This window comes from Oncorhynchus keta, chromosome 23 (genome assembly GCF_023373465.1).
Source record: "Oncorhynchus keta strain PuntledgeMale-10-30-2019 chromosome 23, Oket_V2, whole genome shotgun sequence".
NCBI classification, from domain to species: Eukaryota; Metazoa; Chordata; class Actinopteri; order Salmoniformes; family Salmonidae; genus Oncorhynchus; species Oncorhynchus keta.
In genome coordinates, this window is record NC_068443.1 from 27,702,857 (window position 1) to 27,718,888 (window position 16,032).

Here is a 16,032-nt window from a genome sequence, read left to right on the forward strand (position 1 = left end):
AGTTTGTTGCTATGAGTAAACTATGAGTTGCCACCAGGCCCGCAACTGCTTAATTGTTACTCCCCAAAAATATATAACAAATGTTTTTTAAAACATATTTGCCGAGACAGGCTTTTAAAAGGATAATGCGAAAATGTCTTAATTAAGCCTATTTATACTTGCCAGGTGAACTCATGGATACAATTTATGTCTCAGCATGCAGTTTGAAAGAAGTTGCTAACTACCATTAGCACAGTGACTGGAAGTCTTTGGGAACAGCTAGCATGCTAAATGGCTCACGAAACTGCCTTCAATTTCCGTCAAACTGCACGCAGAGCTGTTTCGACCAGCAAAATAAAGTTCTGAACCGGTTCGAACCAAATTTGTTTTTCATTTAGCTCGACATTATATTATTTAACCAGTCAGTGCGAATAGAGCAGCTTGCTATGGAGAGGGCAAGCTATTACCTGTACATGCATTGGACAGATGAGTGTAGGGCACAAGACTACTGAAATTTTGCGGGTGGGGAGAGTGTGAGAGATGGTGGAGGAGGAGGAGAAGGAGGTGGAGGCTTGGCTTGAAGAGACACTGGAATACGTTTCTGAGTGACAGAGTGAGGGCTTTGCATAGGTGCTTTGTTGCAATTTTTGTGGAACTGAAACAAATTGCCTGGAATTTAAAATAACATTATTAACCCATGCTTTTAAAATAGTGGTTATGTTCCGGAACATTGTAGATCACTTTTGTTCCCGGTTCTGATTCTGTTCCTTGAAAACAAATTGTATTTTTTCAGTTTTCAGTTCTGTTCCCTGAACCGGTTTCAACCCCTGATGCAGAGACATAAAAATGGTATCCATGAGTTCGTCTGACTCTGGGTAAGTAGAAAAAGGGCTTAATTGACAAAATATTGCACTATCCCTTTAAGATTAGTGTGACAAGTTACAGCGAATTTGTAGCACAGAGCAGGCAGTGGTGTGAATGAGAGCCACGAGCGCACAGCCATCGCTTGCTCCTCATCATACCCCAGACCCCCCTAGCAAATAGCAATCGATCCACCACCCAACCACTACATTTTCCAACGATGCTGAAAAAAATCCTATGGGAAAACACTAGCTATGTTTCCACTAACTTGTCCATGGATTTTCTGTCGACATATCGAACGTTTGCATACAAATTGCCACGATGTGTTTCCATTAAACTGTATTGTGTCAATAAACAAAAAAACAAGTGGTTGAAGAGTTTCCATGATCCATTTAGGCAAATTGCATAATAATACATTGGCGACAGCCTGTATATGCCCTCCTACCTGTTTCATGTCTCAGGTAGCCCACGAAAGCCAGCATGGGTAGAATGCAACAATTTACTCATATTTGCCATATGTTCTAATAACTATCCTGTGCCAACGTATCGCCATGGTCCGTGCCATGGTGAAACTTACACTCCTGTAGATCTGAAATAATTGGATGGTGAAACTTGCAGCCAACCAGAAGAGCAAGGCGATGCAATTCAGGCATTCTTGAAAGTCAGGACAAAAATCCTGCAAATAAACATTATTTTATAGTTGAAAAAATGTATTGATCAAGCAGCAGGCGTTTATAATTAAATATGGAGTGGCGCTTTATAGTCACGTTATGACATCGTGCTCCGCGTACCTTTTAAAATTTTAATTTATTGGAACAAGACTGTTTCCATCATAAAGAAATATCCACTCCTGTCGAACGGATCAAAATGTTGTTGATCTTTAGAACACGTGTCCTGTAGCTGCCGTTTCCATAAGGCCTACTACACATGTCGCGATGTTATTGTTTTTTGCGACCATTGCTTTTGTCGAATTAACCTGGGTCAGTGGAAACGTGCCTACTGATCATGTGTTGAAAGACCTGGCTTCTCACAGGTGGGAGGCCAGCAGGCTACATGTAGCCCAGTCTGTCTGTTGTGTTTTGTGCTGTACTGTGTGGGTTGGCTGAGCTCTCATTCCACCCTGGGCCCTCTCAGCTGTACAGCTGGCCTCACCTCGCACTGAGCAGGTGTGCGCCTCCTCCAGACTCTCAGCACCTAAAACAATCGCACTCTACACAACACACACAAACACAGACATCACGCTGAGGAGAGCAGCCTCAACACACTGTTTCTCACGCACCCGCCCAGGTGCACACGTCTCACACTCAATGGCCAGCCAAAGATTACTAAAGGAACATTTTGGCTGTAATAATGTTGTTGATTTGCAAGAGTTCTGTTTGGTGATATTGTATTTATTCTCTCTTTAGTTTACAATTCAAGACCAAATGGTTGGGGATTGTTGTGAAAAGGTTACATTTATTTTTAAATAGAACATTTGGGCGCAATCAGACTCCAAGGATGTCTATGGGGCAATCATGAAAATATGGGATTTTTCTGGGGTTTGTTCTCATTTTTTTGCTGATGAATAAGTTGCCTGCTTGCATGATGCCGACTCTGCTGGGAGCAACGGCCCAGGGAACTCAGCAAGCAGGCGTGTGTGCGTGCGTGCGTGCGTGCGTGCGCACATACTGAGCCTTCCATGACAATGACTGCACGTTAACCAATGTACACATTTCACAGTACACTCCACTGTGCACCATAAGAGACACCAAAACCCCACAGCAATCCAAACCTTTGTCACATTTATGATTACTACAGTATAACATTTAATTGAAGGAGTTGTATTAAGTGTAATATATAAACTGATTTGTTATACTGCTTCTGTAGTGCCATGTGAAGGGACAAGGCTGTGTGAGTTAGAGGCAGATAGACGTAATGGAATCTCAGTAGTCAACTCCTGGGGTTAGTGAGGAGGTCAAGTCAGAACGAGGACCATCTGATACCAACAGATGGAGGGAGCAAACTTCAAATCAGGACTACAAGACCAAATGTTGATTTTGTGCACACAACAAATGGTTATTTCAGTTTAAATCAAGTTCGCTCCAATGTGCCCATCTCGACTTTAGAGTTCTAACATGCCATGCAGAACTAGGCCTAGAACTGGAGAAAAAAAAAAAAAAAAGTATTCTAGAATGAAATAATTTGTTCATCTTGCCGTCCGCAGTTTTAGCCTGACCATTGGACATCTAATACAGTATAGTGTTTACTGTCTACTCACTAGGACAGTAGCCGATTTCACACTGTTTTGCTGGTTTGTGTTCAAAATTGGTGCACCCTGGAACTTTACATTCAGCTGAATGTAGTTGGTCTAATAGGCCTGTTGTTGAGTTTGTTGTTGTTGATTTGAGTTGGGTGTCACAATGAGAGAATGGCTTACCTACTCCAGTCTGGAGGTAGACTAGATACAGTTCCTCTCTAACGTTCTAACATCTCTAATGTTCTTCTCTCTTTGTGTTCTAGAATGGAGCTGTTCCAGGAGAACCTGTGAAGACGGATAAGAACTCCAGGAGAGGGAACTGGGGAAACCAGATAGAGTTTATCCTCACCAGCGTGGGCTATGCCGTGGGCCTGGGAAACGTATGGAGGTTCCCCTACCTCTGCTACAGAAATGGAGGAGGTACGTCTTCACACTCAACACACTGATTATATAGTAGTAATGACAGCAATACATTATAGTTTATCCACAATGCCTTTTGCAATGCTTTGAAAAGCAATCAAAGTAGAAAGAGTTGTCAAGTATGTTCAAGTTTAAGTTTACGTTCCTCACATTGTTTCAGATGGATCCAAGTTATTCTTGGCTTCATTCCCTCTCATTCACTCCTACAGTTGGCTTTAGTCTTCTATACATTTTGCGACCAGGGATTGCCATAGAAGGGCATACATATACAGTAGCCTGTGCATTAGGTCACACAATCACATAGCTGCGTATTATAGCCAAGAGGGCTGGTGTAGCTCAAAGCTCTGCAGTAATAACATCACAGTAGACTTTATCAGCTGGCTGTGGCCTGGGCTGTAGCCCAAAAGGCACCCTATACCCACTAGTAGTGTACTATATAGGGAATAGGGTGCCATTTGGGACACATGCAGTCTGCTCTTCACTCTCCAGTCCTTCCTTTAACCCATGATCTCAGACTACAGCACTGAGGTTGTTATTCCCCAGATACATTGGCCCCCTGTTAAACCAATCAAGCAGACAGAGGATTGCTGCCTCGCTTAGCATCACTCTCTTTCTGATGCTCCTTAGGACTCAAATGAAATTGAATTTGTCACATGTGCCGAATACAACAAGTGTAGACCTTACCGTGAAATGCTTACTTACAAGCCCTAAACCAACAATGCAGTTTTAAGAAAATAGAGTTAAGAAAATATTTTGTAAATAAACTAAAGTAAATAAATAAAAAAATAAAAAATTAACAGTCTATGATTTGGATGACTAGAGTCTTTGACACATTTTTGGCCCTTCCTCTAAAAACGCCTAGTACATAGGTCCTGGATGGCAGGAAGCTTGGCCCCAATGATGTACTGGGCTGTACGCACTATGCTCTGTAGCGCCTTACGTCAGACGCCGAGCAGTTGCCATACCAGGCGGTGATGCAACCGGTCAGGATGCTCTCGATGGTGCAGCTGTATAACTTTTTGAGGATCTGGGGACCAATGCCAAATCTTTTCAGTCTCCTGAGGGGGAAAAGGTGTTGTCGTGCCCTCTTCACAACTTTCTTGGTGTGTTTGGACCATGATAATTTGTTGGCGATGTGGACACCATTCACCTCCTTTGGCTTGATGACATTTTCTCACCGCTGGCTGGCCGGCCGTAAAAAACATCAGCGACCTTGCAATATGACCACCGTGAGGCACTACGTTGCAGAAACAAGATATGGGATGCTTTTCTATATGACCTTTTTCCTGTGTCTAGATCTAAACATGACCTTACAATTAGACTGCTTATTCACAGTGCATTATATAGCAGAAATATGATATTGTCAATGTCATGGGATGACAACTCTTCTATTTCTGAACTCATTTTCTATTCTAGACAGAAACATGACCTTAAAATCCGTCCACTCACTCACCGAGCATTACATAGCAGAAATGGGATATTGTCATGGCATGGAACTTTTCTGTAATATTTATAAATGTTTCATATGGATGACCATTAGATAAGCCATTGTTTGTGAGCAGCAATAATAAACATAGACCTACTTACAAGAAGTAATAGTGTAAAGAGTTAAATAACACAAATCTGAGTTCTAATCAATTTCATCCAAACTGTTGACCTGTCCCTGTACAGTTGACTGACCCATATGTTGTGTTGTGCACTACAGGAGCCTTCATGTTCCCCTACTTCATCATGCTGGTGTTCTGTGGGATCCCCCTGTTCTTCCTGGAGCTCTCATTTGGACAGTTCGCCAGCCAGGGATGTCTGGGGGTTTGGAGGATCAGCCCCATGTTCAAAGGTGAGCCAGTTAACAACCACTGATGCTGTTGCTCAGTCATGTTCAAAGGTGAGCCAACAACCAGTGCTGGTGTTGGTGATTGGCATTAATATCACTGCCGTTCGTCAGTGGCATCCAACTAATAACGGACTATCTGATGCTTAAGAAACTGAAAGGTTGAAAATAAATTGCAGCATCTATTGTCAGCTTAGAATGCATATGTAAACATTCTTAGAAAACCCACAGATTTTCAACATGTCGTCAGTAAGAGAGCCACAGTCTTGTCTGGTAGTATTCTGAAGTCCTCCCACTCTCTTTTTCTCCCTCGCCAGGTGTGGGCTACGGGATGATGGTGGTGTCCACCTACATCGGTATCTACTACAACGTGGTGATCTGCATTGCCTTCTACTATTTCTTCTCTTCCATGACCAACCTCCTGCCGTGGACCTACTGCAACAACCCCTGGAACACGCCCACCTGCAACGGTGTGGTGACTCCCAGGGGCATCAACAACACCTTGGCCAACGTCACCCGCAGCTTGGTCACCGGGGCCGCTGAGGTTGCCGTGGAGGTGGTCAATAAGACCAAGAGGACCAGCCCCAGCGAGGAGTACTGGAAGTAAGGCACGAGTGACAGGGAGTTACTACTAGACCTGTAGAGTACTGGAAGTAAGGCACGAGTGACAGGGAGTTACTACTAGACCTGTAGAGTACTGGAAGTAAGGCACGAGTGAGAGGGAGTTACTACTAGACCTGTAGAGTACTGGAAGTAAGGCATAACCCGGACTCAGAGTTGGTTATCAATCTTTAATTGAATTCTAACTGATTTTATTTGAAATCTGTTGAGTACTGGAAGTAAGGCCTGAGTATACACTTGCCGGTTGGAAGATTCCCGGAATCAGAAAGGAATAAGCAGGAAATCCGGATTCGTCCAGCCAGGACTTCTGGGAATTTTGGGAGTTGTAATTCTGCAACCCATCAGTACCTAAGTGGGAAGGTGTAGGCACGGCTGACTCTGAGTCAGGCCTACAAGATTAAAGAGACTGGAGTAGATGATGCAAGGGTTAATACACACTCTACTGCTCCTAGATATGGGTAGTAAAGTAGTGTTCAAAATGTTTTGGCACTTAAAGTACACTATATATACAAAAGTATGTGGACACGGCTTCAAATGAGTGTATTCGACTATTTCAGCCACACCGGTTGTTGACAGGTGTATAATATTGAGCACTCAACCAATGCAATCTCCATAGACAAACATTGGCATTAGACTGGCCTCGGTGACTTTCAACATGGGACCGTCATAGGATGCCACCTTTCCAACAAGTCAGTTTGTCAAATTTCTGCCCTGCTAGAGCTGCCCTGGTCAACTATAAGTGCTGTTATTGTGAAGTGGAGACGTCTAGGAGCAACAATGTCTCAGCTGTGAAGTAGTAGGCCACACAAGTTCACAGAAGGGGATCACAGAGTGCTGAAGCTCGTAGCACGTAAAAATGGTCTGTCCTCAGTTGCAACACTCACAAAAGAGTAACAAACTGCCTTTTAGGCTGCTCAGCACAAGAACTGTTAGTCGCTTCGTGAAATGGGTTTCCATTGTCGAGCAGCCTAAGTTCACCATGCACAATGCCAAACGTCAGCTGGAGTGGTGTAAAGCTCGCCTCCATTGGACTCTGGAGCAGTGGAGTGATGAATCACACTTCACTATCTGGCAGTCTGACGAACAAATCTGGGTTTGGTGGATGCCAGGAGAACGCTACCTGCCCGAATACATAGTGCCAACTGTAAAGTTTGGTGTAGGAGGAATAATGGTCTGGGGCTGATTTTTATGGTTCGAACTACGCCCCTTAGTTCCAGTAAAGGAAAAGCGAGGTCGATACAGAAATGGTTTGTTGAGATCGGTGTAGAAGAACTTGACTGGCCTGCACAGAGCCCTGACCTCAACCCCCTCCAACACCTTTGGGATGAATTGGAACGCTGACTGCGAGCCAGGCCTAATCGCCCAGAATCAGTGTCCGACCTCACTGATGCTCTTATGGTTTAATGGAAGCAAGTCTCCACAGCAATGCTCCAACATCTAGTGGAAAGCCTTCCCAGAAGAGTGGAGGCTGTTGTAGCAGCAAAGAGGGACCAACTACATATTAGTGCCCATGATTTTGTAATGAGATGTTCGACGAGAAGGTGTCCACATACTTTTAGTCACTTAGTGCATGTCTGACCATGTGTAAACAGAAGAGTGTTTGTGTATCTCTGTAAGGCAATATTGTTTCAGATGCTCTAGTCCTGTCCAGTCAGATGGCAGGCATGTGTGCCTTGCTAATCCTGGCCTATGATTAATCATCCCGCATTCATCAAGCATTACACATACTGTAGTTGACTGTCTGAAGTACACAAGATTAGATGTTAAGTATATTTTTCTCGACAAGAATAGTATCTTGATCCCCAGTAGTGTAGCTGTTTTATTCTCCTAGCATAGAAAATAGGGGCCATTCGAAGGGATCGGTGTGCTTGGTTAATGGCTTTCTAAATGGTTTGTGCTCAGCTTTCATTCCGGGTGATGTCTTCAGTATACTATGAATGGAGTTGTATTTCCTGCCTATTGTCAGTTAAGATAAACCATTGTGTTGTCACCAAGTTGTTTTTCAGTCATGCTGCTACATTGAAATATGTGATTCGCTCGCTGTAACACAAGGGATCATCCAAACAATTCTCCTTCTCTATCTCTCATGAATGAACGTATAGCCATTGTTTGTCCCTGCGGCACTGACTCTACATTCTTCATTTATCTATTAAGGCGTTGTTGTGAATAGACACTGTGATTAATTGTGTGCGTTCCCCACAGACACTACGTTCTGCAGATCTCAGACGACATCGGGAATTTCGGTGATGTCCGTCTCCCTATTCTGGGATGTCTGGCCGTGTCATGGGTGGTGGTCTTCCTCTGTCTCATTAGAGGAGTCAAGTCTTCAGGCAAGGTGAGCAGCGGTGTCTATCGCTCTGTCTCCCTGTTTTTCTCTCTCTTCTCTCTCTTATCTCGCTCATCTCTCTACGTTCTCTCTCTCACCTCCAAAAGTTATTGGATTGGGCCAGTAGTTTTTCCCGGTCAGGTTACTTAGTCTATGATCAAGAAAAACTCCTAGTCATAATGTATCATTGACACCCATTAGGAGATGTTCTAACTCATTCTTCACCTCTCGGCGGTCCTCAGGTGGTGTACTTCACAGCCACATTCCCCTACGTGGTGCTGACCATCCTCTTCATCAGAGGCATCACCCTGGAGGGAGCTGTCACCGGCATCAAGTACTACCTTACCCCACAGTGGCATAAGATCCTCGACGCTAAGGTATGGCTAATCATATAGGAAATGTAGTAAATATAGTAATAAGTCATGTAAATCTATGTCATTACCATGTCATTACTGCAGCTAGTTAAGAACTACTTTATGAGTTGTTGACGTTGACTTTTTACAACTCATATAATAGCTCTGTAGCTCTTCATAGCGTAACGTTGTAGGCTGTCTCATCACACAGAGACATCTTTAAAATCAGATGTCATATGCCTCAGATATGAAATAAGTCTTCTTCAGTGGTTGTATTGACACATGGTTTTCTGTCTGTCCAGGTGTGGGGAGACGCTGCCTCTCAGATCTTCTACTCTCTGGGCTGTGCATGGGGAGGGCTCATCACTATGGCCTCCTACAACAAGTTCCACAACAACTGCTACAGGTACTCTACTCTTCCTCTTCCCCCTTAACTCTCCCCTCTACTACCAAATAAACCCTGTGTGAGTCCCTAATGGCACCTTATAGGCCCTGGTCAAAAGTAGTGCACTATAAAGGAAAATTGATACCAATTGGGACACTTCTGCAATCTGAGTTGTATAAGAAGTGAAGGGTAGTGTGTGCGGTTACACTGCAGTACTTTTTCATGCTTGGTTGGAGTGAATCAGAAAGGGTCTTTGTTGCTTCTCTGGGTGCAATCACGCTACAGTGTCAGCAGTGATTAACAGAAAGGGTGCAGAATGGAGGAGGGCAGCTGCAAATCGCAGGAATTGATGGAATATGGTGTGATGGTGTGCACTGCATGCCATTGTACTGTAGGTGGAGGCCAAAGGCCGCGCACTGGGAGTAGAGAGACACATTTTTTTTTTTACTCTTGTTTAACCTGCGGTTGCATTGTTCATTGTAGTTTACAGTAGTCAAACTCAAAGCTCCCTTGCAAACTGGAAGAGGTTTTCTCTTCTGATTAGCACCACCATGTGGTGGAAGCAGTGAAGTGGCAGAAGGGATACTATGAATCAATGATCGTGTAGTGACTGATAAACCCACCAGTTGAAAGAAACCAGGAAAAATATCTAATTATTTAGTATAATCATGATTTTTGATTATGTCATTATGACTTTGACTGTTTAGTATTCATGAATCTGCACTGGAAGGAAGAATGATGGTGAAATGCACAGATGGCTTCTTAGTGGTTACTTACACAGAGACCTATAAAACGTATCCTATTTCTTAGTTTTTACTAATAAAATGTTCTTCCTGTTTTCTCTTTTTTGATTGTTCGCCCATATAGAGACAGCATCATCATCAGCATCACCAACTGTGCGACCAGCGTGTATGCAGGCTTTGTCATCTTCTCCATCCTGGGCTTCATGGCCCACCACCTGAACGTAGATGTATCTGAGGTGGCCGACCACGGTCCCGGCCTGGCCTTCGTGGCCTACCCAGAGGCCCTCACTCTGCTGCCCATCTCCCCCCTCTGGTCCCTGCTCTTCTTCTTCATGCTCATCCTGCTGGGCCTCGGGACGCAGGTAAGTCAGTCAACCACCATGACATCCTGGCTGTTTCCCAAATGGCACCATATTCCCCCAGGGCACAGGTGAAAATGTGTAACTAAGTACGGAATAGGATGCCATTTGGGATGCCGCACCTCTCTAATAGGACACATTTTTCATAGAATTTAAGGGCTGCATGACCAAACATTGTCAGTTGGGCTCAACTTGACACGTAGATTTTTGTATTTTATTTTCATGTTGGAGAAAGTTTATTTTTTTAGAGAAGTAGATATAAGAAGTCAATGCTGAGTGATAACCTGTCAATGTGTCCCTGTGTGTAGTTCTGCCTGCTGGAGACCCTGGTGACAGCCATTGTGGATGAGATTGGTACTGACTGGATCGTTAGGAACAAGACGGTAGTCACAGGAGGAGTGGCTATAGTGGGCTTCCTGCTGGGGGTGCCACTCACCACACAGGTAATGGATAAGAGATGTTTACACACACGCAAACATACACTGCATGCGTACACACAAAATACCCTCCAAAGAGTAGCCTCCAAACAGTAGCCTCTGTCCCTCCAAACAGCAGACTATGTCCCTCCAAACAGTAGACTGCCCCTCCAAACAGCAGACTATGTCCCTCCAAACAGTAGACTGCCCCTCCAAACAGTAGCCTCTGCCCCTCCAAACAGTAGCCTCTGCCCCTCCAAACAGTAGCCTCTGCCCCTCCAAACAGTAGCCTCTGCCCCTCCAAACAGTAGACTCTGCCCCTCCAAACAGTAGCCTCTGCCCCTCCAAACAGTAGACTCTGCCCCTCCAAACAGTAGCCTCTGCCCCTCCAAACAGTAGCCTCTGCCCCTCCAAACAGTAGCCTCTGCCCCTCCAAACAGTAGCCTCTGCCCCTCCAAACAGTAGCCTCTGCCCCTCCAAACAGTAGCCTCTGCCCCTCCAAACAGTAGCCTCTGTCCCTCCAAACAGTAGCCTCTGCCCCTCCAAACAGTAGCCTCTGTCCCTCCAAACAGTAGCCTCTGCCCCTCCAAACAGTAGCCTCTGCCCCTCCAAACAGTAGACTCTGCCCCTCCAAACAGTAGACTCTGCCCCTCCAAACAGTAGACTCTGCCCCTCCAAACAGTAGCCTCTGCCCCTCCAAACAGTAGACTCTGCCCCTCCAAACAGTACCCTCTGTCCCTCCAAACAGTAGCCTCTGCCCCTCCAAACAGTAGCCTCTGCCCCTCCAAACAGTAGCCTCTGCCCCTCCAAACAGTAGACTCTGCCCCTCCAAACAGTAGCCTCCAAACAGTAGCCTTCAAACAGTAGACTCTGCCCCTCCAAACAGTAGCCTGTATCCCTCCAAACAGTAGCCTCTGCCCCTCCAAACAGTAGCCTCTATCCCTCCAAACAGTAGACTCTGCCCCTCCAAACAGTAGCCTCCAAACAGTAGCCTTCAAACAGTAGACTCTGCCCCTCCAAACAGTAGACTCTGCCCCTCCAAACAGTAGACTCTGCCCCTCCAAACAGTAGCCTCTATCCCTCCAAACAGTAGACTCTGCCCCTCCAAACAGTAGCCTCCAAACAGTAGCCTTCAAACAGTAGACTCTGCCCCTCCAAACAGTAGACTCTGCCCCTCCAAACAGTAGACTCTGCCCCTCCAAACAGTAGACTCTGCCCCTCCAAACAGTAGACTCTGCCCCTCCAAACAGTAGACTCTGCCCCTCCAAACAGTAGACTCTGCCCCTCCAAACAGTAGACTGCCCCTCCAAACAGTAGACTGCCCCTCCAAACAGTAGACTGCCCCTCCAAACAGTAGACTGCCCCTCCAAACAGTAGACTGCCCCTCCAAACAGTAGACTGCCCCTCCAAACAGTAGCCTCTGCCCCTCCAAACAGTAGCCTCTGTCCCCCCAAACAGTAGTCTCTGCCCCTCCAAACAGTAGCCTCTGCCCCTCCAAACAGTAGCCTCTGCCCCTCCAAACAGTAGCCTCTGCCCCTCCAAACAGTAGCCTCTGCCCCTCCAAACAGTAGACTATGCCCCTCCAAACAGTAGCCTCTACCCCTCCAAACAGTAGCCTCTGCCCCTCCAAACAGTAGCCTCTGTCCCTCCAAACAGCAGACTATGTCCCTCCAAACAGTAGACTGCCCCTCCAAACAGCAGACTATGTCCCTCCAAACAGTAGACTGTCCCTCCAAACAGTAGCCTCTGCCCCTCCAAACAGCAGACTATGTCCCTCCAAACAGTAGACTGCCCCTCCAAACAGTAGCCTCTGCCCCTCCAAACAGTAGCCTCTGCCCCTCCAAACAGTAGCCTCTGCCCCTCCAAACAGTAGCCTCTGTCCCTCCAAACAGTAGCCTCTGTCCCTCCAAACAGCAGACTATGTCCCTCCAAACAGTAGACTATGTCCCTCCAAACAGTAGACTGCCCCTCCAAACAGCAGACTATGTCCCTCCAAACAGTAGACTGCCCCTCCAAACAGTAGCCTCTGCCCCTCCAAACAGTAGCCTCTGCCCCTCCAAACAGTAGCCTCTGCCCCTCCAAACAGTAGACTCTGCCCCTCCAAACAGTAGCCTCTGCCCCTCCAAACAGTAGCCTCTGCCCCTCCAAACAGTAGCCTCTGCCCCTCCAAACAGTAGCCTCTGCCCCTCCAAACAGTAGCCTCTGCCCCTCCAAACAGTAGTCTCTATCCCTCCAAACAGTAGCCTGCCCCTCCAAACAGTAGCCTCCAAACAGTAGACTCTGTCCCTCCAAACAGTAGACTCTGCCCCTCCAAACAGTAGCCTCTGCCCCTCCAAACAGTAGACTGCCCCTCCAAACAGTAGACTGCCCCTCCAAACAGTAGACTGCCCCTCCAAACAGTAGACTGCCCCTCCAAACAGTAGACTGTCCCTCCAAACAGTAGACTGCCCCTCCAAACAGTAGCCTCTGCCCCTCCAAACAGTAGCCTCTGCCCCTCCAAACAGTAGCCTCTGTCCCTCCAAACAGTAGCCTCTGTCCCTCCAAACAGCAGACTATGTCCCTCCAAACAGCAGACTATGCCCCTCCAAACAGTAGACTGCCCCTCCAAACAGTAGACTGCCCCTCCAAAGAGTAGACTGCCCCTCCAAACAGTAGCCTCTGTCCCTCCAAACAGCAGACTATGTCCCTCCAAACAGCAGACTATGTCCCTCCAAACAGTAGACTGCCCCTCCAAACAGTAGACTGCCCCTCCAAAGAGTAGACTCTGCCCCTCCAAACAGTAGCCTCTGCCCCTCCAAACAGTAGCCTCTGTCCCTCCAAACAGTAGCCTCTGTCCCTCCAAACAGTAGCCTCTGCCCCTCCAAACAGTAGCCTCTGCCCCTCCAAACAGTAGCCTCTGTCCCTCCAAACAGTAGCCTCTGTCCCTCCAAACAGTAGCCTCTGTCCCTCCAAACAGTAGCCTCTGTCCCTCCAAACAGTAGCCTCTGTCCCTCCAAACAGTAGCCTCTGCCCCTCCAAACAGTAGCCTCTGCCCCTCCAAACAGTAGACTCTGCCCCTCCAAACAGTAGACTCTGCCCCTCCAAACAGTAGACTGCCCCTCCAAACAGTAGACTGCCCCTCCAAACAGTAGACTGCCCCTCCAAACAGTAGACTCTGCCCCTCCAAACAGTAGACTCTGCCCCTCCAAACAGTAGACTCTGCCCCTCCAAACAGTAGACTCTGCCCCTCCAAACAGTAGACTCTGCCCCTCCAAACAGTAGACTCTGCCCCTCCAAACAGTAGACTCTGCCCCTCCAAACAGTAGACTCTGCCCCTCCAAACAGTAGCCTCTGTCCCTCCAAACAGCAGACTATGTCCCTCCAAACAGTAGCCTCTGCCCCTCCAAACAGCAGGGTTGAATATTTTTCCGGTATTTTATAATGTTCCAAACCGAGAATAAATCACTTTTCTCCCGGGTAACCCGGTATTTCCCGTCAAAACCAGAAGTGTCATTCAAAGGCATATAAATAGGTCTATGTCTAGATTTGATTAGAGCTTTGATCGAAAATTCAAGCCTGACGCTACCTGAGACTGATGAGTCATACATTAAATACATTTTATGAGCCCAAGCCCAAAAACTTTTTGGAGAAATGTCCTCTGGTCTGATGAAACAAAAATATAACTATTTGGCCATAATGACCATCCCAACCGTGAAGCCCGGGGCTGGCAGCATCATGTTGTGGGGGTGCTTTGCTGCAGGAGGGACTGGTGCTCTTCACAAAATAGATAGGAAAATGATGTGGATATATTGAAGCAACATCTGAAGACATCAGTCAGGAAGTTAGAGCTTGGTCGCAAATGGGTCTTCCAAATGGACAATGACCCCAAGAATACTTCCAAAGTTGTGGCAAAATGGCTTAAGGACAACAAAGTCAAGGTATTGGAGTGACCATCACAAAGCCCTGGCCTCAATCCCACAGAAATTGTGTTGGCAGAACTGAAAAAGCATGTGCGAGCAAGGAGGCTAACAAACCTGACTCAGTTACACCAGCTCTGTTCGGTGGAATGGGCCAAAATTCACCCAACTTATTGTGGGAAGCTTGTGGAAGGCTACCCAAAACATTTGACCCATGTTAAACAATTTAAAGGCAGTGCTACCAAATACTAATTGAGTGTAGGTAATCTTCTGACCCACTGTGAATGTGATGAAGGAAATAAAAGCTCAAATAAATCATTCTCTATACTATTATTTTGACATTTCACATTCTTAAAATAAAGTGGTGATCCTAACTGACATAAAACAGGGAATTTTTACTAGGATTAAATATCAGGAATTGTGAAAAACTGAGTTTAAATGTATTTGGCTAAGGTGTATGCAAACTTCCGACTTCAACTGTATATGCTCTCCTGGGTAAATGAATGAAACTAGCTCCAGTAGGCTAATACAGTGTGAACTGTATTACTGCACTGTATTGTATTAAACTGTCCTCTTAGTATGCATTTTGTCACTTCCTGTTGAACGTGGAACGAGGGAGAGCTCAGTTTGTTCTATTGGACAGTTTTGAAAGTCTATTGAGAAGTTTATTACTAGCTAGCTACCTTCTGAGTGTGGATCCTGCGACGCGGTTGGCATAAGTTGCTGTGTTCCTGACGACCTAGGCCGGGTCTGAGGAGCTGTTTGGAGTAGCAGCTAGCCTAGCTGTCTGTCAAGCTAGCAGTGTTTTCTGGAGGGCTTGAACGCAGCCCGCAATGTGGTTAGCCATTGTGGCTGGGACCGAAGATTGTCCCGGGATTGTGGCTGGCGAGATCCCTGCTGTTTGTTGTTGTTTTCAATCTTCCCTACGACCTGCCCTGTCTGGAACTGTGAGGAGTAACTGTGTAACCTACGCTGCTACCATGACGAAGACCAAAAACGGCTGGAGTACCGATGTTGTTGAGGACAGTGGTGTCTCTCTATCACAGGTGAAGGATCTTTTAGACGAACGAACATAGTTCTACAAGCAGTTGTTACAGCAACAAGAACATAGATTCAAGTGTTCAAATACTGGAAGAGTCAACTAATAAAAGAATGGACAACCTGACCAAAGAGGTCCAGGACCTGAAGAACAGTTTGCCGTTCTCCCAGGTTCAGCTCGATGAGTTTGAGCAGGAGAATGGCAAGATGACAGCAATCTGTAAATCATTAAGAGAGAACATCAGTTCTGTATGTAATAAGAATGATGGAAAATCAAGATTATGTCGATGGACAATCAAGACTGAACAACATGGTTGTGGACGGAATTGCAGAATCTCCACATGAGACCTGGAATGGAGTCTGAGGACAAAGTAAGGGAAATGATCTTGGAGAAACTGAAGATGGACTACAGGATGATTGAAGTGGGCGTGACCACAGAACTGGAAAAAACCCCACCGACCCAGGTGTCAGGCCCAGGCCGATAGTGGTCAAGTTTGTGAGGTTCAAGGACAAGGTAGTTGTTCTGAAAAGAGCCAAGAACTTGAGAGGAGCATATATCATCCGCAAC

General features: G+C 46.1%; 1 protein-coding gene and 1 pseudogene across 8 annotated transcripts in view; both read left to right on the plus strand.

Annotated features, from left to right (window-relative positions):
* The window catches only part of LOC127911033 (general transcription factor II-I repeat domain-containing protein 2-like), a 236,247-nt pseudogene that overhangs the window by 200,074 nt on the left and 20,141 nt on the right, over positions 1-16,032 (plus strand).
* Positions 1-16,032, plus strand: part of LOC118402105 (sodium- and chloride-dependent glycine transporter 1-like) — an 85,135-nt gene that overhangs the window by 56,413 nt on the left and 12,690 nt on the right. For 7 of the 8 annotated variants that reach the window (XM_052476966.1, XM_052476971.1, XM_052476969.1 and 4 more), the window contains 8 exons: positions 3,340-3,496; positions 5,202-5,333; positions 5,645-5,930; positions 8,151-8,283; positions 8,517-8,651; positions 8,930-9,033; positions 9,880-10,117; positions 10,423-10,557. In XM_052476966.1, coding sequence (XP_052332926.1) covers positions 3,340-3,496; positions 5,202-5,333; positions 5,645-5,930; positions 8,151-8,283; positions 8,517-8,651; positions 8,930-9,033; positions 9,880-10,117; positions 10,423-10,557 — 1,320 coding nt within the window. Of the gene's footprint in view, positions 1-726; positions 855-3,339; positions 3,497-5,201; positions 5,334-5,644; positions 5,931-8,150; positions 8,284-8,516; positions 8,652-8,929; positions 9,034-9,879; positions 10,118-10,422; positions 10,558-16,032 lie in introns of those variants that run through there. The other variant, XM_052476973.1, reaches the window with a different exon arrangement.